Source organism: Ictidomys tridecemlineatus, chromosome 1, assembly GCF_052094955.1.
Source record: "Ictidomys tridecemlineatus isolate mIctTri1 chromosome 1, mIctTri1.hap1, whole genome shotgun sequence".
Taxonomy (NCBI): domain Eukaryota; kingdom Metazoa; phylum Chordata; class Mammalia; order Rodentia; family Sciuridae; genus Ictidomys; species Ictidomys tridecemlineatus.
The window spans coordinates 242,594,436-242,619,121 of record NC_135477.1 but is presented as its reverse complement, the minus strand read 5'-3'; the positions used below and the strand labels follow the sequence as shown (position 1 = coordinate 242,619,121).

The 24,686-nt window shown below is 37.2% G+C and overlaps 1 protein-coding gene across 1 annotated transcript in view; it reads right to left on the bottom strand.

Moving 5' to 3' along the window:
- The window catches only part of Ttc23l (tetratricopeptide repeat domain 23 like), a 57,215-nt gene that overhangs the window by 12,931 nt on the left and 19,598 nt on the right, over positions 1 to 24,686 (bottom strand). Inside the window, exons 5-8 of the mRNA XM_040273570.2 lie at positions 13,098 to 13,254; positions 11,301 to 11,432; positions 8,308 to 8,485; positions 5,672 to 5,780 (exon numbers count right to left, since the gene is read on the bottom strand). Coding sequence (XP_040129504.1) covers positions 5,672 to 5,780; positions 8,308 to 8,485; positions 11,301 to 11,432; positions 13,098 to 13,254 — 576 coding nt within the window. The remainder of the gene's footprint in view (positions 1 to 5,671; positions 5,781 to 8,307; positions 8,486 to 11,300; positions 11,433 to 13,097; positions 13,255 to 24,686) is intronic.

The window sequence follows — 24,686 nt, the reverse complement described above, 5'->3', positions numbered from 1 at the left end:
TCCCCCTTTCTGCTTTCCCAGTTGCCAAGCTGAGAGGTGTTCCTCCTCAAGCCCACCTATCATGATGTGCATCCTTGCCTCAGTTCCAGAGTACTGAAGTTGTCCATCCATGGACTGCTCATCTGAAACTTTGGGTCCAAAATAAACTTTTACTCCTTTAAAGTTCTTATCAGTTATTTTGAACATAGTAATGAAAGACTGACCGACTTAGTGTGCCTTGTAATTTTTTCTTGTTTTCTGAGCTTCCAGGTATGATAGTGAGATATGATGTACTGTGTCAGAGGAACTGCAGTAAAACAGGCCTTGAGCATTGTGATGGTAATGTACGAAGTGAGGAGAAACATTCTACAGTCCTATGATTAGGTCTTGGTCTTTTAATGAGCCTATACCTCTGGACTGCAAATTTCACAGTACTTTTCATTACTCCTCTTAGGTAGGACAGGATGGATGAGTCAATTGTAGTCAATTCCCTTCCCCAAAGCAGAAAGCTAGAAGGTGCTGAAATTGAGTTTTTCCTTTCCCAAGGTCAGTAGACTCTGAAAGAATTCAATAATTTAGGATTTGGTTTTTAAAAACCGTTTCTATGGAGAACTGGCCAAAGAATGCTCTGGCATATCTCCAAGTGGTTATTTTTTCTCTCCCCCTGCCAGAGAATGAGTAGATTTTTCTCTAACATTAACTTTGAAAACCTACTCAAGCTCCTAGAGATAAAACTCACAAAAGTGTGCAGGGCCCCACTATTATTGGGTCTCCGTGGGATTTTTAAATCTCAGACGTGTCCATGCTGAGCTTCAAATAACTCTTTCTTTTTACTGTTCAGTTTCTCCCTCTCTGGTATTAGGCCCTGTGCAGAAGGGTTTCTACTTTTTTTCTTTGTAATTCTACCTGTCTCTCCAATTCAGGGGAAACCTCGCTTCTCTAACAGATCTAAGAAGAGTTGCTCATTTTTCAGTTTGCTTTTTACTTGTTAGGACACAGTGATGATTTCCAAGCTCCTTAAAGGCCAGACCAAAAACTGGAAGTCTTTGCTCAGGTTTTAATGCATATTTTTATTTTTAATTTGGATTCCTGAAGGTTACCCCTGTGTCTACATAGTGTTGACTCGATGACTTGGGCAGACAATGTACTCAAAAACCTCCAGCCTATAAGTCTTCTATCCCATCAATTGATCTGTATGAGCATTGCAGTGCAAGGCCTGGCATATTTCAAATATCACTTGGTTGATACTTTCCATTGGCCATCTACATATCCCTTGCACAAGCATGTAGTTCTTCCACAGTTTTATTTCTAAAGAGTTTTCCAAACTGTTCTTTATCAATCCTAGATGTTATTACCATTTTTTAAAATACTGAAAATTCAATAGGAGAAAGATGTCATCTTTGTGTTACTTGTTTCTTGATTAAAACTTTTTCATATGATTATATGCCATTTTTATTTATTTTATGCAGTTTCCTTCATCTTTTCTCCTCTGTTTTTCTATGTAAATGTAAATTTTAGCTCTCACATTTAGGATAATGAACCATTATGAGTTAATATTTGTGTATGGTATAAGTAAAAGGCTAAGTTAAAATTTTTTTTGGCATGTATCCAATTGTTTTAATACCACTTGTTCAAAAGATTATCCCTTCTATATTGAATTTCTTTTATATCTTTGTCAAAACTTAACCATATTTACATAGGTTTACATTTGAAGTTTCTATTGAATTTTAATGACACTGATCTCCCCTTTATCAATATCATATGCTCTTGATTACTTTTGCTTTATAGAAAATCTTAATATCAGATACTATTCTTCCTCCACTTTTAATCTTAATTTCAAAATCTTTTCAGCTATTTTAGTTTCTTCCTTTTCCATATAAATTTTAACATCATCTTATCTGTATTTACAAAAATTCCTGCTGAATTTTTATTGTAATTATGGAAGAATTTACATCTTAATCATAGTAAGTCTTCTAATCCACACATAGTATATATCTCTATTTATTCAGGTTGTCTCTGATGTCTTTCATCAAGAGTTCTACAGTTTACAGTACACAAATTCTGGGTTTTTTTTTTTTAGCAGATTTATACCTAAATATTTTATTTGGGGACAGAGAACTATTCTAAGTGGTGTTTTTAAATTTCTAACCTTGTATTGTTACTATATAAAAATATAGTTAATTTTTGTGCATTGGTCTTCTATTCTGTGACCTTGCTAAGCTTAAACTCACCTAATAGTTCTAGGTATTTTGTAGACCTTGAAATTTTCTGCAGAGATAACCACATTGTCTTTAAATAGGGACCACTTTACTTCTTCCTAAACTCTATGCATTTTGTTAATTTCTTACCTTATTGCCTTAGTTAAGACTTCTAGTACTATGTTGAATAAGAATAGTTACAGTAGACATCCGTGTCTTGTCATTGGACTGTGTGGAAAACATGGTCTTTTACCATAAGCATGATCTCAGTGGTAGGATTTCTCTTACAAGCCTTATCAGATTAAGAAAGTTTCCTTGTGTAATGGATATTAAATTTTGTCTAATGCTTTTTCTGCATCAGTTGATAGGTACTGTGTGCTTTTCATTTTTAGCCTGTTAATATGATAAAAATGTATTTAGTATTTATTTAGGTTTGAATATTGAAGTAGCCTGACATTCTTTTTAAAAAAAAAAAACTATTAAATAAAAAGCAGACTTTATTCAGATTTCATCATTCTTTCCACTCATGTCATTTTTTCTGTTTCAGAGTCTAAACCAGAATCCCATATTATGTTTATTTAGTTGCCATGTATTAGTTTTCTCCGAACTGTGAAAGTATTTTTTTTTTAATTTTTCATCATGACTGATAGTTTTGAAGAATGAGGAATACACACTTTTTGTAGAATGGCCCTCAGATCAGAGTTTGAGGGAAGAAAGCTAAAAGATGAAGTGCTCATTCCATTGCATCATGCCAGGAGGTGGGTAAATTCAACATAACTTATTACTAGTTATGTTAATCTTGAATCACTAATTAACATAACTTACGGTACTTAACTATTTTTCTTTATCATACTCTCTTCTTTAAAAGCAGAACCCTGGGAAGGCAATTTAATCTCCACCTACTGTCAGCAAGATTATTAAAGAAATTTGTGTTAAAAATTACCACAGAAATTAACAAAAAAATTGGAGGAGGTATTTTGCAGATAGGGAAATGTCCTCTTCTCAATATTATGCCCATGATATTTACTGTGAATTTTGCCAATAGGTATTACTGTGGTTATCCAATGGTTATTTTCTATTTTCTTCATTTCTTCTATGTGTATTATTTTAATTCCTTCCATAAGGAAAATTTCTGTTTCTTTATATTTAGTCATGTATTTATTGATATAAATATGTATTTATTGATTATTTTGGTATATAAGCTGATGAACATATTTTTATTCTTTGGGTTTTAATCCAATACTATATTTGTTTATTTTGTTGCTCAAATTTTTCTAACTTTGGTCATTGGGAACTCTTTCTGGTCTTTCTCCAGTGTTCTTCTGCCATATTCTTTTCCTAATGGTATGTATGGAAGGTTAGCATTTTCTTGCTTTATGGTACAGCAAGGTGATTCAAGTTTGCACCACCTATTTTCTTGCTTCACCTCCAAATCAGCTATTTTCTCAAGGAGGCCTAAAACCTTCAATTAGAGAACAGTATTTACAAAACAAAACTGGTTTTGCTTAATACTGCTATGCTATCTTTGCTTGTAGACTTCAGCCTGACATTCTTAAGAGAAAAATTTTTATTCAAGATGTATTCTACTTTTTAATGTATTGCTATATATTTTGATGAAGATTTTTTGTCTACATGCATGAAAGGTATTGGTTTATGGTTGTTTTTAATTTATATTTTTTCCTACAATATCTTTGCCCAGTTTTGGTAGATGGTAATGCTAGCCTCATAAATTAGTTCAAAAGTATTGCCTACTCTTGTATTTTCTGGAAGATATTAAATAGAACTAGTATTATTCCTTCTTTAAATGTTAGGTAGAATTCCACAGTAAAATCATCTGTACCTGGAGATGTCTTTTCATGGGAGATTAACAACAAATTCAGTTTTAAAAATAAGTAAAGATCTATTCAGGTTATGGCTTTGATATTTTTGATTTTAAGTATAACACTTTTGTGACAGACACAGTTTTAGATCTTTTTGTAATTAAGTCAGTCAACTTCTTCTCGTGTTATATCTTTATGCTTAGAAAGTTCTTCTTTCCTCCAATTTTAAATTTTAGTACTTTCTATGTCAAGAATGTATTTTCTTCTGGCTAATATATATTTTTAGTTTTCATGTGTAAAATCTCAATCTATCCAGAATTTAACTTAATTAAGGAATAATAATGATTTGAAGATATATTTTAACATTAAAAATTAGTATGTAAGAAAAAGATAAGGTGCTCTTAGAATCTACCAACTCTATAAACATAAATTTGGGGGGATTTTCCCCTTCACAGAAAAAAGGCTAAAATTCCACATATTTATGAATATGTTAAATTTCTTAACACTACAAAAACTACTTTTAAAATTTTTTACTATACATGGAATACATAAACTGCGCTTATACACAAAGAAATATTAAAATGAGAAAATGATGAGCTGGAAAACACAGAATTAGAAAGTCTTCAGTAAACATTTATGCTTAAGCAAACAACTTAATTAAAATGTCAAAACTTCTGCAAACTAAAAAAAAACTGTTTATTTAATGACATGGGGAATAAAACATTTATAAACCTCTCTTCCTCTTCCCCACCCAACTGAAAAATAACATACAGCAAAATGAATTACTGTTATAAGCATAAAAAAGTAGACATTTGAAAAATGTTCAAATTGCATTGTTCACAAATCCTAAATTCCTCCTGATTGGGCATCAACTCAATCGGTGTTCATTTCTGGTCAGGCTAGCTATGAAAAATATACTGTCTTCCCTTCACTGGTTCATTTCTTCTTCTTCTTTTAAATACAAATACTCTTCACAACTCCTTTTTTAAAATATTTTTATTTAGATATTGATGGACCTTTATTTACTTATTTATTGATATGCAGTACTGAGAATCTAGCCCAGTGCCTCACACATGCTAGGCAAGTGGTCTACACTGAGCCACAGGCCCAGCCCCTCACTGGCTCATTTCTGTCTCTCCCAAAGTCACCCACTTTCAAAAAGATGATCTTGCCAGGCAAAAGACTCTGTCTGAAAGATCAATCAATCATTGGCTTTCCTCCAGAACTCCTCCAGTAACTCACTTTAGGAAATAGGTCAAGAAAATTCTAATTGCTACATTGTCTTATAAGCCAGAGTGGAGGAAGAGGGGAGGACCAGCCAGTATTTTCTTTTATCACTAGTTTTCCTTATTAATCAATACATCACGAGTCACTTTCATAGTATAAATGATTTCTACATCTTATAAAGGTACCTTATACTGAGATTCTAAAAGAATAAGGGATATATAAAAATAGATGATTTTATTGGTTTTGATGTTTCAAGTAATATGGGAGGATGTTATCAGGTCTAAATTCATGTGTAATTAATATTGTACAAAATCATGACCTGCCTAATCCTTCCATTACAAGCATGAGTAACTAATTATAATATTTCTTATAGATAGATTGTTCACTAATATCTTCCCATATTCACTGGGAAATGATGAAAATTGCAAGGCCACCTCTTTTACCTACCCCTGTGCTGGGGCTTTCCAGACATGGCATAAGCTTTGGCTAGTAACGCACTTGCCTCTGCAGTTTGAGGGCTGACTTCAGTGAAGGAAGAAACAGAGATAGAATAGGCCTGGAAAAAAATCATGACAAAGTAAGTACCCACATGACAATTTTACTGTAGATTTTCTGGCAGCTTTGATAGAATTGCTAGTTGATTAAAAGCCAAGGTATAGCTAATCATGGAGTTAGATGAAAGATGCCCCGGCTCTACCACAGCTTTGAGTCCTCCTCAAGTAATTTCACCTTCTTATGTAGAAGAAACATATGGTTCCTACTGATTAGGGCTTGGGAAAGATGAAATGAGTTGGTGTATGCAAAACTCTGGGCACAGTTCCCAGCACATGGTAAATTCTCAATCAATATTAGCTAGTATTAATTTTACTAGGTTTCACAGCAAAAATAAAATTATAACTTTAACCTCCACAAGAGTTCAGTATCAAAGTCAATTGTAAAGCATGGATCCTACAGCCACACTGCCTAAGTTCCCATCCTGTCTTAGATTTATCTCCATAGAAGATAGATCACTTAGCTTCTTCAAACATAACACAGATGACAGGAACAGAATTGTCACAACCAATTGTTGTAAATATTAATGAGATGATAGATGCACAGTGTTTAGAACATCACTTGGCATCTAGTAAGAACTAAAAGAAGTCTAAGATTTCATTATTTATTATTATTTTTTGTGCTAAAATTAAAAGAGCATCAGAAAGAAGAAAGAAGAGTAAAAACATCTAGTCCATATCAACCAGCAAGAAAAGAACACCTGTACTGAATATGTCATGGGCTGAACTCTGAGAGGTGTTTGAAGGAGCTGGACTGTCAGACAATGCTGTAAAGCCAAGATACAGAGCAGAGTTGGTTTTTTTCTCATTTTTAAGTTTAAAATGACTTTTTAATTTATATCAGTAGTCAGATGGAAGTGATTTTTTTCACTTAACCAAAGGCACTTAAGTATTGATCTGAGCAGTATTGATTAAGTACTGATTCATATAGGTCAGAAAATAAAAATCTTGTCCCCTGTCACATTCAATAAATTAAAAAATGTTTACTCTTATTGTGCTCCATTTGTGTATTATAAATTGAATGCATTCTGCTGTCATGTATCACTAAGTAGAACAAATTAAAAAAATAAACCCCCCAAAATTTAAAAAAAATGTTTACTCTTTCTATTCTGAAACCATGAGGGCTCTTACACTGGAGAAAACTTAAAAAATTTATAGCAAATTGTATATAATCTTAGGATGTATTCCAAATTTTTTTAAAAAATTATTTATTTGCTCTACTTTGCATACAAGCAGAGAAATGAAAAAATGTGCTCCATTTGTGTGCTATGAACTAAAATGCATTCTGCTGTCGTGTATAACAATTAGAACAGAATTGTTTTAAGTATAGTGCCCAGGGTGAAATTTTCTGGGTTCAAATCCCCACTTTTCCACCTACTATACAACTTCAGCTAATTAGCTCTGTTTGTGCTTTACTTTTCTCATCATTAACACAAGATCAAAATAATAATGATACCTCCTCCTTCATAGGGTTCTTGCTTGGATTAAGTGAATTAAAACATACTCAAGTATACATAATAAAAGCATTCCATGAGTTTTAACCCTTATTTTTTATTTATAAAAAAATTATAAATAAAATTTATAAAATTTTACTTATAAAATGGGAAACACTGATATTTACAATTTTATCCATTTTGATCTGGCCTTGGCTTTAAGAACTCTTGAACTCAAAACCCAGAGCAGCTTCCTCTAAGAGTGGATTCCCTGCCTTTAGAGATGTATTTCCTAACATTTCTCCATCGTGGGATGCTTATTCTCTTGGATTGTCAAATTATATGTAATGCCTTTTCATTAGATATCTGTTTTCATATATACTCTAAGACTGCACTACAACTTTTCTACAATGCAGGAGATCCAGCCTTTTGTTTTGTTTGTGGCTATTGGAGATACTTGAAGCCACAAGCAGCATTCGAATTTAGAAAAAAGAAAAGATACATTCAACTAGCAGTTTGAAGTACACAATATGTCAAAGTACCCTAAAATGTTTTCATATGATAGACTCAACATTCCTTTCCTGTGTTCTGTTTTGTTTTGGTTTCCCTTTGGCATTTGTCAAATTAGTTACCTCCAAGTGAAACAACCTTTTATCAGTTTAACCTTAGACTTAGAAATATAACCAGTTAGTTTAGCTTAAAGGATAAATGACAACATTATAACATGATTTTTTTTCATTTAAAAGGCCTTTTGTGTTTGCTGAAGACTTAAGTTCAGTTGCCCCTATGTTTTTTCCCCTAGGAGTAAACTCACACTTGGCTTCCTCTTCCCAGTACCCACAGAAATGAGAAAAAAGCCTTGGAAGACGAGAACTGTCTCTTGACAAGGTTGCACAGCTGATATACTCACCTGAGTCAGTATTCTTTGCTCAAGTCACCTAAGGTTGCCAATGGGTGTTGTGTGGCTCTGGCAGGAAGTCAGGGTTAACATGGAACCAATCCCACCCCCTTGTTCTAAGAAGCCCACAAGAAGCCCACACTTCCCTGACCCTTGGGCCAAACAAGACCAGGAAGTTTGGGTCCCAACCAACTCACCAACCTGCTTCAAGTACTGGATGGCCTGCTCATGGTTCCTCCTCAGCTGCTCAATCTGGGCAATTTCCTCATAGAGACTAATCAGATCTGATGTGTCATTACCCTCGGTAGCAATGACATCACCAATTACCTTTTCAAAGTATGCCAGAGCTAGGTTCAACCTATGGATGGCCAATGAGGCTCTATAAGAAAAGGAATAAAAGTAGAAAGTCACTTACTTTGCAGACTCAAGGAATTAATCCTAGGAACTAACAAATTTGACCTTTATATGTCAATCATTAGGGTGCCTGGCTCTGGAGCCAGCTTTACTGTAAGTAAACTCCTATTATCCTGCATTTTAATCATCAGATTCTACTGCCTACATTCATTTAACCCATTAATATGTTGTGCCATCAACTAATTTTTATAAAAAATGGGAAAATGGCATCCAACAATTCACAAGATGGGATAATTTACTCAGAAACATACTCTCAAAAATCCAAATAAAAGTTTATCCTCTCTAGTTCTCTCCCTTTCAGGTCAAAAAAAGTTTCTGCTTTGTTTTGAATTAATTTGTTCATCCTCAGTTAAAGATGAGAAAACATTGTAACAATCCCTTTAAGGAGGTGGCTAAATAACTTATGGCACATTGTATACTAAAGTACTTTAGAGAGTCCTGGTTTTTGTAGATTAACAATGTGGAGAAATATTCAAAATGTGCTTAATTTTTAAAGCAAGATATAAAACTATGCATCAAATATGATTCTGAGATAGATCAGCAGACATCCAGCCAAAGTGTTCACAGTAGTTGTATCTGGGTGGAGGTACAACTGACTGTTATTTTCTTCTTCATATTCATTTGTATTTTCAAATTTCCTACAACAAAATTGGAAATATAACTTTTTTAAAAAAATAAGGATCAGGCTCTCATCAAGGTTTATCTTTCTAGAAACAACAAGGTACAATGAGAAAAACATGGGTAGTTCAGAACTGATTTTAATGGCTAATAGCTTTATCAAATGTCAGAAGCCTATGTTTTCTTCCAAATTAAGCATATAATTAAACACATTTAAATTACAAGGTTGTTGCAAAGATTAAATACTATATGTAAAATCACCTAAAATATAGCAGATACACATACAGTCATTATTACTTTCCCCTTATCCCTTGATGCACATTGAGGTGACTTTTTAAAATTATTTTACCTAAGGCATTCTAGCAATAGTTCCTCTTTTTTTTTAAGCTAGAAGGTTTATCCTTCCCCTGAAGATTAGCATTAATAATCAAAAGAGCACTGGTATGTTATCCAATAATTCTCTGTAAAAATAATTTTTTCTTTTAGTTGTATATGGATACAATGTCTTTATTTTTATGTGGTGCTGAGGAACAAACCCAGCACCCCACAATGCTAGGCAAGTGCTCTATCTATCGCTGAGCTACAACCGCAACCCCATAAAAATAATTTTTTAATCAATCAGACCACTATTTCCCTTGACCATAAAAGCAGACTTATAGAATGACAATGGCTCTTATCAAGGGATTTCAGGGTGATATTAGCAAGTTGTCTGTCCTGAGCATCCTCTTCAGTTTCCTTACCCTTAAAAATGGAAAAATGGACTTGGACTTGCCCTCACTAGATATTTGATTAATATCTAACAAAGTGTGATATCTAATATCAACTAAGTGTGGTATAAAAGGTGAGCTATGGATTCAGAAGCTTTAGTTGCAAACGTGGCGCTGATCTATTAGTGACAGAACTACTCTTTCTCTGATTTAATCTTTCTATGCCTTAAACATGTAAAATCAAAATAGTAAAAATATCTACCCTCATATGCGGTGGTGAGGACTGGATGAAATAAATTATATGTACTCAGAACAGTGTCAAGTACATAGTTGGTCTGCAAACATTCTAACACGTAGAATAGTACATGCACAAAATAGCTACTCAGTAAATATTGTGGACTGAATGAGTAAAATAAGCACTAGAATTCATTCTGAAAAAGGAATAAGGCTTTCTTTCGTATAAGGCAGAAAAACTTCAGCCACTGCCCCATGTTATAGCAGTAGACATTTACCATACTCTAATTTATGGACTTAAGTCAATAGTTTGATTTAGCTCTGGACATTCTAACATTTCCCCACTATTTCCCATTTGACTTTTAGATCCACAGTTGTTTAGAGGAGGCAGAGGTGATGAATGCATTTTATTTACTTACCATTTGGCCCATTGGCCTACTGTGCCAAGTGCTAACAGTTTTGGAAATAGGTTGCTTTCAAGGATGTGAAGATATTTGAAAAATCTAGGGAACAGTATAAACTTCTCTCTCTCTCTCTCTCTCTCTCTCTCTCTCTCTCTCTCTCTCTCTCTCTCATAATATGATGAGCCTACTCTCATTTCTAAATATTCTGATTCTCAAAGGATTCCTATCTCAACTGAAAAAAAAAAAACAGTTAAGTCTTATTCCGGCTTGAACAAATTCCATTAACTTTGTTTCCACATGGAACAATACTTTCCTTAAAAAATGCACGTACTATGCATAGCCTTCATGGCATCCAATTAATTCTCTCCATTAAGTGTTCCTTCCCTGTTAAGATATTATAATGTTAAAAGTAGGAGGCAATTCAGGGAAAAACATAATCAACCCTAGAATAAGTGTGAGAGGCAGTACACAGAAGGGCTAAGAATCAATGAGTTCATATCACAGATCCAGCACTTACAAGATAGGTCACCTGGACAATTTGTTTAACCTCAGCCTTGGTCTCCATGCCCTCTCTCTAATGAGAGCTTAGTCATGCCAACTACATCAATGATGGTTGTGAGGATTAAGTAGTGTGGCAGTGCACATTAAAGCTTGGAGCAGAGTATACATTTGATAAATAGAAGCCTCTTTTATTATCATGAGTTTCTGGTTTTTTTTTTTAACTATGAATATTTTTCTCCCCTTCATTAGAGCACAAAACAACATGCAACTCCAGGCCTTATTCATAAATTTCAGCTTCTCTACACCCAGATCTTACCTGCCCAAAGCTATTGTTAGGTCTTTCTCTGAGACGTATAATCCACATCCACAAATGCCTCTCTTAGTTAATCCTTTCAGTTCCTTCATTAGTCTGTCTGCCTTCTGCAGGTTGAAATAGGCCTCTCTGCCAGTGAAACAGTCAAGGCAAATTCCAGGCACACAAACTAACTGCCACTGCATAGGGACAGCAGTTGATAAGCAAACAAAGGGGCCCCTTGGGAAAATGAAGCAGTATTTGAAAATGAGTACTTAAATATGTGTGTATTCTTTGTCAAGAAGGAAGAATTCTATGGAAAAAGCAGGGCCTTCAGTTTCCTGTGCAGATTGCCTAAATTCAGGTCTGCAGTGGATGGTAAGGGTTTGCAGGTGTGGATGGAAACAGTAAATTACACTAGATTTCCTTTAGCAGCATCTATTGCGTGACAACAGTTATTCATTTTTCCCAAGTTGTTTCATAGGAATGGTAAGAGAGGAACTAATTATGCTGAAAGGGACTTTCTGGGTCACTTAGAAAATCCAAGAAAGGCAGGTTTTTGGCCAGAGGCAAATAGCGGGGGGGGGGGGGGGGGGAATCCCCTCAATTCCCAAATACCCTTCTATTTCCCACATTTTCAGTAGCCCCCTGCTAAGAGCATAATAGACGAAGGACACAAATCAGATTTCACAAGTTCAGCTCCAGAATTAAAAATTGGAGAATGGAATGTGTAGAGAGAACATCATGATTATTCATGAACATAAGAGACCCTTATCATCTTTCTGGTGGAGACAGTAACTATAAAAATCACTTGCTTCTTGGGAGAGGTGCTATTATAGTTTGGGTCTTAAATGTCCCCCAAGGTCCATGTGCTAAAGGCTTAGTTCTTAGCATGGTGCTACTGGGAGGTGGCAGAAGCTCTAAGAGGCAGGACCTAATGTGAGGTCACTGGAAGTGCACCTTTTAAAAAGATGGTGGACTCCAGCCCCTTCTCTCGTTTGAGGTTTTGCTCCTACCATGATGTGCTGTGTTGCCACAGGCCCCAAAGCAAAGAGGCCAATGGACTGTGAACTAAAACCTCCAAAACCTTCAAATTCTCCAAAATAAATTTCTCAATACGCTGATGTATCTCAAGTATTTGTCAGAGTGACAGAAAGCTAACATGGCCACATATCATAGTCACCCTCTGGGGATATGGAGAATGACCTCTTTTATCTAGTTTTCTTGGCTTCCAGTTTCACAGACGATATTTTCAACAGCATTCAAAAAAATCTAAAATAATCAAAAATCCATAAATAGTGGGTTTGAGCTGCACATTACAGTCATGTTGGGGACTTCTAAACATCTCAATGAATAAATACTTCTCAAACTTACTAAATCAAAAACTCCGGGTTGGGATCCATAGAGCAGTAATTCTTAAAATTTCCCAGGGAATTACAATGTGTAGCCTAGTTTGCCAAACTGAGACTTAAATTACTGCCCATTCTCTCCATTTTTACACTGCTACCACCACTGCTCACATCTGCATTGCTAATACTTATTTTCTTGTGTGCTCAATGAAGAGCACCTCAAACATGGAGAACTTTCAACTGCTGAGTGATATGTCATTAGTGAGATCGTTCCGATGGTTCAACTCACAGCTTGCAAGACTAAACATGGGAGGAAAATGCCTACCTTCTAGATGAGACAGGCTTGGAGGGCTTGGAGGCTGGGATGCAACTACAGGGACTTAATGTCACCTCCCACCCTCCCACGATGACCCTCCTGGAGGGTATACCCTGTGGTCCTGATCACCAGACCCTTCTGAAAATGAAAGGATATTGGTTCTGTAGGAGCCAGATCACCCCCAGAGTGTAGTTGAGCATGATCAGAGCTTCCAGGATTTCCTTTTTCTCCTTGTCTGAGGACGCATTTCCCTTCCAGGTCAACAGTATGTTCTTGGCAGATTCAGCATGTTTCTTGGCCTGAGCTGGGAGGCCTGGAAAAGTTAGAGAGCAGGTGGCAGAAAAAAGATGTTAAAAAGTCACGTTCCAATCAAAGACATTCCTGGAGAAGAGAAGGTGGGCAGTATAGCTGTCATATAGTCATTAGTTCCTAAACCTGGCTGTGAATCAGGATTATCTAGAATGCTGGAAATTATCTAGAAATCTATAAAGAATATAGATTTCTGGGCTCCACCCAAGACTTCCTGAGTTGGAATCCCTAGAAGAATGAAGTCCAGAAACTTCTATTTTTAACCTCTCAAGTGGTCCTTACACATCCCTCCTGGCATTAGTCTGTGGACTTCAATTTGGAAATCACTAATAGAGACAGGAGTGGAAGCTGAGAACCCCCTTCCCAGTTCTGTTGCTAGTACCATGTGATTCTTTCCAACCACAAAGCTTCTCCCCACTCCAAATGTCAAATGACAACAATAATTAAAGAAGCTGCCCCTTACCAGACACATGGAGATAGTCCAGGAACAAACTATGTTATGCCATAGAGTGCTGTGCTTTGAGCTTTCTGGAAAAGGCATTCTATAAATATAAAGCTTATGAATCCAATTATTTCCATCTGGACATTTTTTTTAAATCCAAGATGAAGCTAGTAATACAAATTGGTCACACACACACAAACACACACACACACACACACACACACACACACACACATACATAAAAGGAATCCAGTTTCTAAAGCAGTGAGGCCCTCACTAAGAAGACAAAGGGAATATACCACACCCCAGCTAGACTGACTGGTAGGGATTTCTCCTTGTTCAAAGGCTACTGTTCCCGAGTGCTTTCTAGAGCTGTCTGTCATGTTAACAGAGGTAGACTTGGAAACATTCAATGCACATCCTCATCTTCTAGCCTAACTTGTGTTTTTCCCTTTCCCTGATGGGAAGAGGGAAGCCCTGACAAAGAGAGGCCAGAAGAGGACATACCATCCTAGCTCTCTTTCACTCTATTAAAAAGCAGTGCTGGAGTTCGCTTTCAATCCCCCCCCTCTCTCTCCAGGCTCCTAGGGGCTGGTAAACATTTATCACTGTGCCCCTATTCCTCACTTCACACCTCTGGCCCAGGTCCTACACAGCTCACCCTGCCTTTGGCCCTTGGTGTCTGATTTCACAGCATGGATTCAAGTCAAAGGCAATAGGGATAAATTGAAAGGATGTGACCTTGATGCCTGCAGCCCTATATGTTCTAATGAGCAGGACCTCATTAATGAGTTACCACAATGCAAGGAAATGATGCCTCCTCTGTGAAACCTCTAAATGTAATCCTGAACCAATCATTCTCTGTTGAATGCTCAGAGGTATCGTTTCTATAGGTCTTTTTTTTTTTTTTTTTTTTTTTTTTTTTTTGCTGAAGTTGGCCTTAAACTTTCTTTTTTTTTTTTTTAATTTTTTTTTTTTTATTGTTGGTCTTTCAAAACATTACACAGTTCTTAATACATCATCTTTCACAGTTTAGGAGAGAAATGGACTCCGTGGTTAAAGAGAAAGCTGTTAGCAAGTGACAGTGGTCCTCAAATTGCTCTATGCAGATTCCTGGGCCACACTTCAGTGGTTACAGTTGATAAGCAACTGGGGAGAAAGCCATGAATTCACATTTACAAGAAGCAATAAGGTCTCAGGTGATAACCAAGAATTTACATTGGTCACATCTTAGGTGATATTAATGCAGGCTGTCTGAGGTCCACACCTGGATGGACACTGATTTAGGAAAATCTTTATATAAGAAGCGGGACTTGGGCTGGGGATGTGGCTCAAGCGGTAGCACGCTTGCTTGGCATGCATGCAGCCAGGGTTTGATCCTCAGCACCACATACAAACAAAGATGTTGTGTCTGCCGAAAACTAAAAAATAAATATTAAAAATTCTCTCTCTCTCTCTCTCTCTCTCTCTCTCTCTCTTTAAAAAAAAAGAAGAAGCAGGACTTGTTTTTGAAGGGTAGACAGGATTTTGATGGATGAAGAAGAAGAAGAGTTTCCACTTGGACTAAACAGACTAAAGGCATAAAAGCAGAATAAGCAAATGTATGTCTCTGTGTGTGTGAGTGTGTGTGTGTGTGTGTGTGTGTGTACACACATGCACGTATATGTGTATGAGGCTAAGGGGTTATAAGAGTGTTAGGGAAGGTAGTAAGAAGACCACCCTGACTGAAGGATAACTTTTAATTTAAAGATATACAAAGTAAGCACTGGATATGTAAAATGAAGTCTTAGGTGCTACTGTATTTATGTTACTATAACAGATTACCCAGGACTGGGTAACTGATAAAGAATAGAAACTTGTTTATTAAAGTTCTAATGTTGGAAAGACCCAGATCAAGGTAGTGGCCTCTAGTTACTTGGGTTCTCTTACCATGTCCTCACATGGGGAAAGAGAGAAAGGGGCTCAGTTCTACGTGAAGCCACTCTTACAGGGGACTTAATCCCATTCATGAGGAGGTGCACTCATGGCCTAATCACTTCTTCATGGTCTACTTCTTAACACTGTCACATTGTACACATGAATTTTAAAGGGGACACATCTAAACCACAGCAGATGTCAAGATGAAGAGGTTGGGTTGATTCTTTAGTCATTATAGGTCTCCAGAAAGAAAGCAGAAACTAGTAGACTACAGAAAACTCTGCCTGGGACCTGAGAAGCTGGAATTTCTACTTTACAAATCAAGACAATAAAGTGAGAAACAGAGTCTTTTGATCAAACAGGCTAGTTTCCACAACCAAGTGGGCCCTTGGGAGTATGTTATTAAGAATTGCAGTAACCAATTTCAGATGCTTCCCTGGGTTCTCAGGAGGAGTCAGGTGAACACCACACACATCAGCACAGCAGCACCCCTCTGGGCTCCTGAATGGGAAGAAAAACAATTGGCACTAAAGAGAGTAGCTTCAAGGCAGTCCTTGGAGGTTTGCAAGCCTGCCTCCTCCCTGCCAAAGTGCCCAGGGCTGGTTGTGAAATCTCAGGAGGTAACTTTCCTCTAAGCTTTGCAGCTGATTAACAATCCCTGACTCCACGCTACCCTGCCCCATACTGGGGTCCTTCTGATGAAAAAGCTGAGGTAGTGACCAATACAGCTTAAGCGAACTAAACTGTATCTTGATTTAAAACTACTTGCTATACTTTAAAGCAGGCCCTGAAGGGGAACATCACTCCTTTCACCCTCTGATGATACTCTGGTCCCCAGGTAGAAAGCATGGATTCCTATAGGTACATAGGATATGTGTATAGGGGATGGAAATAAAAATTTCTCTACTATCTTTTTAATCTTATTCTTTTTTCTATTTTTACAAATGTTTATAATATTACATGGCATATCAATCAATACTGTTGTACATAATTTATAATAAACATACACATACAGAGAATGTTTGCTCAAATCTTTCAAGTGATGGGAACTAACTCACAAAAGGTTGGAGACCACTGTTCTAGACATGTTTTCCAACCTTTTTAAGTATAAAAGAGTCCTATTTATGTTTAAAAGAAGGTCACGTCTTCTCCACTTTGTGATAATAATTATTTTTATGGCACATACTACTTAAGAAAATTCATGACAAAAGTACTATGAATTCATTATCAGCAACATTTTGAAATGAATTCACATTTTATTAACTGCAAAAACACCCTCTTTTATGCAAAATATCACTGTCTAAATGTTTATTTATAGGACTTATTATTGCACCTAATTAGGGAGCACACTACAGATTTGTGCTTTCCCCATCTCCAAGCCATACATCTTCAATCCTGGTATCTGCCCTTAGATCAGTCATTTTCCTTTACTGGCCCTCTCAGACCAGAGATACCATCCTTTCCTCCTGGCACTGATAGTAACCTGAGAGGTTAAATTCAGAGTGGCAGCAAGGTCTGCTTCCAGAGCCTGAGATTCGGCAATTACCAAGAAATGTTGATGAACTGGCAAAATTGGTCCAAAGATTATCCACTGAATATATCAATCATTTTACTCTGGTCTGGGTTAGAATTCTATCACTAATGTTAACTACAAGACTCAGGCCAGAGAGAATTTGCTCAGAGCTACCTAGTCTTTAGAAGTTGCTACTGTTACCAGAAAACAGTCAGTTCTGATCATTGTTTATATTTAAAAAGTTGCTGTGGCACAGTGATTAAGAGACCAGGTATTAAGTCAAACTTCTCAGATATAAATCCTAGCTTATCCACTTAGTAGTATTCATGTAGTCTTGAACAAGTTACTTATCTACCTGTACCTCAATTTACCCACCTATAAAATGGCAATGAAAATAATGTCTATCTTGGAGAGTTGTTGCAAGGATTAATTTAATTCAAAAAAAGAGATTAAGTAGTGCCTGAATTAAATAAGGTTCAAGAAACACTAGTTATTATTATTGCCAGGGTCCATTTCTCTTATGGAGTAACTATTATGTTTGTCCTTACTTTAGACATTTTTCATAGTACTGCTTATAGAATCTCTGAGAAAAGGCAGCATTCTCACAGTACTTCAGGTAGGTAATAAACTCCTTGAGAGCTAGATTTTGTGGTTTTTTTTACTGTTGAAAATTTTTAATCAAATGAATTTCTAAAGGCAGACACTCAAAGTCCATGTTCTTTCACTCCATTAAAAATTATTGGTGCATTCTGATTATACACATTATTGGGATTCACTGTGACACATTTGTACACGCACATAACAATTTGATCTATTTTATTCCCCAATATCTCCCTTTCCCCTCTTTGTCCCTCCATTTGATCCTCTTCCTCTGCCTTACTGTTTTTCCTTCTATTTTCACTAGATATCTTTTCTTTTTCATTTTTTTCCCTCTCTAGTTTGACATATGATAGAAAGTGCATGACCCTTCCTTGACTTTCTGAGTCTGGCTTATTTTGCTTAACACGATTTTGTGGATTTTAGAATTCTCTATTCTTTCTGTACCTGACTTTTAGACAGAGTTCATAACTTGTACTTCTTTTCCTGGATTTTGTAAAAAAAGTTCTGAATGCATAGAAAGTTCCCAGTAATAACAGGCTAACTGATTGATCTATTGCTTCATTAATAATAATCAAAACAGCAGGAAACTACTTGTCCACATTAATGTATTCCCCTTCCTGAACATCTGAAAACAGTTCACCACTGGGGGCCAAACTGCCCTGGTGTTCTCTGCCTGCCCTTTCCACAGAGTTCCGCAGGGCAGCAACAAGAGTTTCACTGCTAGCACCCCTAAGTCTGTCTCACCACAACAGCCATTTGACATGCTCTGCTTTACAAGGACTTCATGTTCTCTTTGGAACCCCATCCCAGCAGTTTTAAAACCATTTTTAAAAACACTCAAACTCTTTAATCTAACTGGGTTCTTCCTCTCTATCTAAAATCTTTCTGCATCTTCTCCTTTTGTAAATAACCGTCCCTTGTCTTTTCTGCCCTTTTATTTTTTCCTCCTTCCTTTCAATATATATTATGTAGAATATTAGTCTAGTCACCAACCCCTGTTCCTTGGACTCTTCTGGGAACTGGCTTCTGCTCCAGTCATTGTGGGAAGCCTGTTCTCCTGAGGTCCCCTTTAAGACCTCCTCAAAAATAAATCTAATTATGATTCTCAGTCCCAGACCTTGCTGCAGCATCAGATACCCTTATTTGTTGGAGGTGGAGGTACTGCATCCACTTGGTCCTTTATAAACCTTCTCTAATTGAGCCTTTGCTGACTCTTTTGGTAATGGTCTTTGGGTTCATTGTTCCATTCATGGGCCCCTTTTCTTCTTCTTTCTGTCTCTTCTGCTTCTCTCTTTGCCTCTCCGAGTTTATTCAAGTCCATTAACTTCACACTTATCCTCCATGCTTAGCATTCCCATTCCCCTTTCCAGCTGTGTTCTCCAGCAGTCCTCCACACTTAGGATTTTCTTTCTCTCCTCTCAAGTTTTGGTCCCAAATGTCAAACAATTAGTAAAACTTTATCAGTAAGTTTCCCTATTGCTGAGAGCCACAGCCGAGTCTGTATGGCTCCTGGGCATTTTGCCAACAGTATTGATTGACAGGCGAGGCATTATCCGCCTCTGCCACTACTTTTGCGTTCTCGCGCTATTTTTGGACTTCCTGAGCTATTTTGAGTTCTCACGGGGATTCCCCTGGGGTTCCCATTGGTTGGCGAAGTGCAGGAGGAGGGATTTCCCGGGGAGCTATTTCCGGCTGGGGGTTCCTGCAGGAGCCTCATGGCTGGTCGGGAGGATTCCCCAGGAGCCTGTGTGAGGTTTTTCCTGCAGTTAAAAAATAAAGTTTGTTCCTGCTTCAGTGGCTCGTGATTTGTGCCCAGCCAGACTGCGGCATTTGGCGGCCCGCACGGGGAACGTCTGAGGCTTCTTCGGGGTAAGTGAAATTGCTTGCCCCTAAGGGAAGGCAAGAGAATGGGTGACCATTTTAAAAAAGAATATGTTCTTGCTTTGATTTGTTTTGTTTTTGTTTCAAGCTGCCTATCCCTAGAATTTTCTCAGGCAGACTGGGAAAAATGGTTGGCTCAAGGTTTGAAGTTGTTTGCCCCTGAGGAAGAGATAGAAATAGACCACAAATGTGCATGTCAAGAAAATAGGAAAATTGATACAATGATTTTTTGTTCCATTTTTGTTTCATTCTGTTTCGGTTTTGTTTTGTGTTATCTTATTGGGTTGCGTTATCTTTGTAACAGATTAGAAATTAGTAAAAAACAAACCGAAAGAGTGTTAAATAAATTGTTAGAGGTTCAAACCATGGAGAAAGACAATTTAGATCAAGCAAAAGAGACGGTCTCTCAAGCTAGTCAGACAGAGGAAGAAAATTTAAAGGAAGAAAGCTTAGAGTTGAAACAGCTATTAGGGAAAAAGCTACAACAGGAGGCTGCTACTAACACCGTTCTACCACCAGAGGGCGTAATTCAACCAACAGCTCCACCTATGGAGATAGCTGAGTGGCCCTCAACCCCCTCAACCCCTGTAGTTGATAGATGGGATCCTGAGACAGGACCTCAAAGATTTGCATGCCCTGTACTTGAGCACGCAGGAGGGCAGCGAATTCACCGTGCATTAGAGTTCAAAACAGTGAAGCAGTTAAAGGAGGCTGTAACAACCTATGGTCCTCAAGCACCCTTCACTGTAAGCATGGTCGAATCCATTACCAACTTGGACATGACTCCAGCAGATTGGGATAGCGTGTGTAAATCTGTGCTAAATGGAGGACAATATTTGTTATGGAAGGTTGCCAATGAGGAATTTTGCAGGGAGACAGCTAGGCGAAATGCAGCAGCCGGTTACCCTCAAAGAAATCTAGATATGTTGTTAGGAAAAGGACCTTATGAGGGTCAACGGCAACAAATTGAATATGATCCTGGCGTATATGCACAAATCGCTGTAGATGTGGTTAGGGCATGGAAAACTTTACAGGGGCATGGAGATTTACAAGGTCAATTATCTAAGGTAATACAAGGAACTAATGAACCTTACGCTGAATTTGTAGATAGGCTTATTCAAGCAGCTTCCAGAATTTTTGGGGATACAGAACAAGCAATGCCATTTATAAAACAACTGGCTTATGACCAAGCAAATCGTTGCTGCAGAGAGGTCCTTAGACCATGGAGACATGAAGATTTAAACACATATATTAAATTATGTAGAGACATTAATGAACAAGGACAAGTCTTGGCAGCAGTACAACAGGCTTTAGATGCCATGCCAAAGACATGCTACAATTGTGAACAAACAGGACATTTTAAAAGGAGTTGCCCCATAGGAGGAAGGTTTAACAAAGTTAGGTATCAAAGGAATAGAACACCAGATATTTGCCCACGATGCCGTAGAGGGAGACATTGGGCTAATGAATGCCGTTCTCAAACCACCATAGAGGGTACTCCATTATCAAAAAACAGACAAGGACCAGGTGGTTACCCACGATATCGTGGAGAAAGGCATCAGGCTCCATTGCCAAAAAACGGACAGGGGGGCCCAATGCTCCGGGGCCCATGACCACAAATGTACGGGGCACTGGAGGAACCCAGAAACACCATGGAGGAACCCAGAAACACCATCAGGGTAGTGCCCAGGACACACAATCCATCAGATCTCTCATCAGACGAACCAGAGGGAGCGCAGGGTTGGACATCTGCGCCTCCGCCAGAGCAGTAATAACTCCAGAGATGGGAGTTCAAATCATTCCCACAGGGGTAAAAGGACCTCTTCCCCAAGGAACAGTAGGCTTATTGTTAGGACGCAGTTCTTCTACGCTAAAAGGACTTATGATAAGTCCCGGGGTAGTTGATCCCAATTATGAAGGTGAAATAAAAATTATAGCTAGTTCTCCAAAGGGTATATCAGTAATTTCACCAGGAGATAGAATAGCACAGTTATTAATAATATCCAGCCTACATGATAAATTTTCCAGTAGTACTATGGAAAGAGGTTCCAGGGGTTTAGGCTCCACAGGTGTAGATTGGGCTATGCTGTCTTTGAATTTAGATTCTCGCCCAATGCTAAAACTAAATATTCAAGGACATGAATTTAATGGGCTACTGGATACAGGTGCAGACCTTAGCATCATATCTCGTCAAGAATGGCCAAAACATTGGCCATTACAACAAGCCACTCAAACGCTTCGAGGTCTAGGAGTGGCAACTAATCCCCATAGAAGTGCAATGGTCTTAGATTGGAAGGATCCTGAAGGATGTGAAGGAACTATACAGCCATATGTATTGGATCATCTTCCTATAAATTTATGGGGACGAGATGTCCTAGATCAATTAGGTTTGACATTAACAAATAACATCAATCCAAATATGCCCACTATTAGGGCTAGACAAGGTTTCAGGGAAGAAAAAAGATTAGGAGAACAAGGTATAGCAGCACCGATTCAAATAGATCAAGGAATAAATAGACATGGACTGGGTTTTCAGAAGGGGTCACTGAGGCAATAAAAATTACTTGGAAATCAGAAAGACCAGTATGGGTTCCTCAGTGGCCCCTGACTAAAGAAAAGATACAAGCAGCCCATGACCTGGTCAAACAACAATTAGCGGAGGGACATATACAACCTTCTGTATCTCCCTATAATACTCCCATTTTTGTCATTAAAAAGAAATCTGGTAAATGGAGATTATTACAAGATTTAAGAGCCATTAATAATGAGATGGTTATTATGGGATCTGCTCAATCAGGGATTCCCCAATTGTCTGCTTTACCAAAAACCTGGTATGTTTTAGCTATAGATATTAAAGATTGTTTCTTTTCAATTCCAATTCATCCTGAGGATAGTCCACATTTTGCATTTACTATCCCTGCACTGAATCATGAAGGTCCTGATCAGAGATATGAATGGAAAGTGCTCCCTCAAGGGATGGCTAACAGCCCAATTATGTGTCAAATTTATGTTAATAAAGCAATCCAGCCACTTAGAAATCAAAATCCTGAACTACAAATATTTCACTATATGGATGATGTATTGTTAGCACACAAAGATAAAAACACATTGCTGGACTGTTATGCCACACTTACAAATTTATTAAAAAATTATAATCTAGAGATAGCAATAGATAAAGTACAATTAAATTTTCCAATTAATTATTTAGGAGTTCTATTATCCTCAACCATGGTCCGTCCACCTAAAATTCAAATACGAGTAGATCAACTCAGATCACTTAACGACTTTCAAAAGTTATTAGGAGACATAAATTGGATAAGGCCTTATCTAGGCATACCAACAGGAGAGTTGGGACCTTTATTTGATATCCTAAAAGGTCCATCAGATCCAAATTCACCCCGCATATTAACTCCTGAAGCAAGAAAGGCATTAAAAATTATTGAAACATATATGGAAAATATGCATTTGGATAGAATTGATATAAGTTTGCCTTTATTATTTATTGTAATACCAACAAAAAATATTCCTACAGGAGTATTTTGGCAAGAAGGTCCATTATTGTGGGTACATTTATCTTATTCTCCTAACACTATTCTTACTAGGTATCCTGAGGCTGTAGGACAATTAATACTCAAAGGAATAAAAGCAGCAAAGGGAGTGTTTGGAATTTCTCCCAATAAAATTATTACTCCATATACTATGGATCAAATTGATGAGTTAGCTAATGAGTTAAATACTTGGGCAATAATCATGTGTAAATCTAATGTTTCATTTGATAATCACTTACCATCTAATCCTTTGTTGTCTTTTTGGTCTAAGCATCCTATAGTTTTTCCAAAAATGACAAGAAAAACCCCTATCATGAATGCTCCAAATATATTCACTGATGGGTCAAATAATGGTACAGCAGCAGTAGTTTCCCCTGATCAAACTTTTACATTTTTAGTACCCAAACAATCAGCTCAAAAGGTAGAGCTTAATGCAGTTTTACAAGTTTTTGTGATGTTTAAAGATTCTGTATTTAATTTATTTTCTGATAGTCAGTATATAGTTAATGCTATAGTATCCCTTGAAGATGCTGGTAGGATTTCCCCTTCCTCTACTGTTTTCTCTTTGTTTTCCACTATACAAAGTCTAATCTGGGACAGAAAAGATTCATTATTTATAGGACATATCAGGGCACATACAGGGTTGCCTGGAGCCCTTAGTATGAGCAATGATTTAGCAGATAAAACTACACATGACATACATATTTTCTCTACACTAGAAGAAGCTACACATTTTCATAAAAGGTTCCATGTTAATGCTAATACTTTACAAAAGCGTTTTAAAATAACTAAGGAACAAGCTAGACAAATAATAAAACAATGTCAAAATTGTGTGACCTTTTTACCCCAAGTTAATCTTGGAGTCAATCCTAGAGGACTGATACCTAACCATATTTGGCAGATGGACGTCACACACTTGCCAGAATTTGGAAAATTAAAATATTTGCATGTTACAGTTGATACCTCTTCCGGATTTTTGATGGGCTCCCTTCATGCCGGAGAAAAAACTAAAGATGTTATAGCTCATTGCTTACAAAATTTTGCCACTGTGGGCGTTCCAAAACAGTTAAAAACAGATAATGGTCCTGGTTATACTTCTACCTCTTTTAAACAATTTTGCTCATCATTTGGCATTACTCATATAACAGGAATCCCATACAATCCTCAGGGACAAGGCATAGTTGAAAGAGCTCATCAAACTATTAAAATGTACTTATTAAAGCAAAAAGAGGGAATTGGAAAGGGGTATATATCCCCCAAAGATAAACTTAAAATAACCCTTTTTACTCTAAACTTTATAAATTTGGATTCATCAGGGCTTAGTGCTGCGGAAAGGCATATGTGTCCAAAAAATGTACATAAGCCTAAGGTACTTTGGAAGGATATTCTAACAGGACAATGGAAAGGTCCTGACCCAGTGATTGTCTGGAATCGGGGGTCTGTTTGTGTATTTCCACAGGGAGAACAGCAGCCGATTTGGATTCCAGAGAGATTAACTAAGGTCCTGACCCAGTGATTGTCTGGAGTCGGGGTTC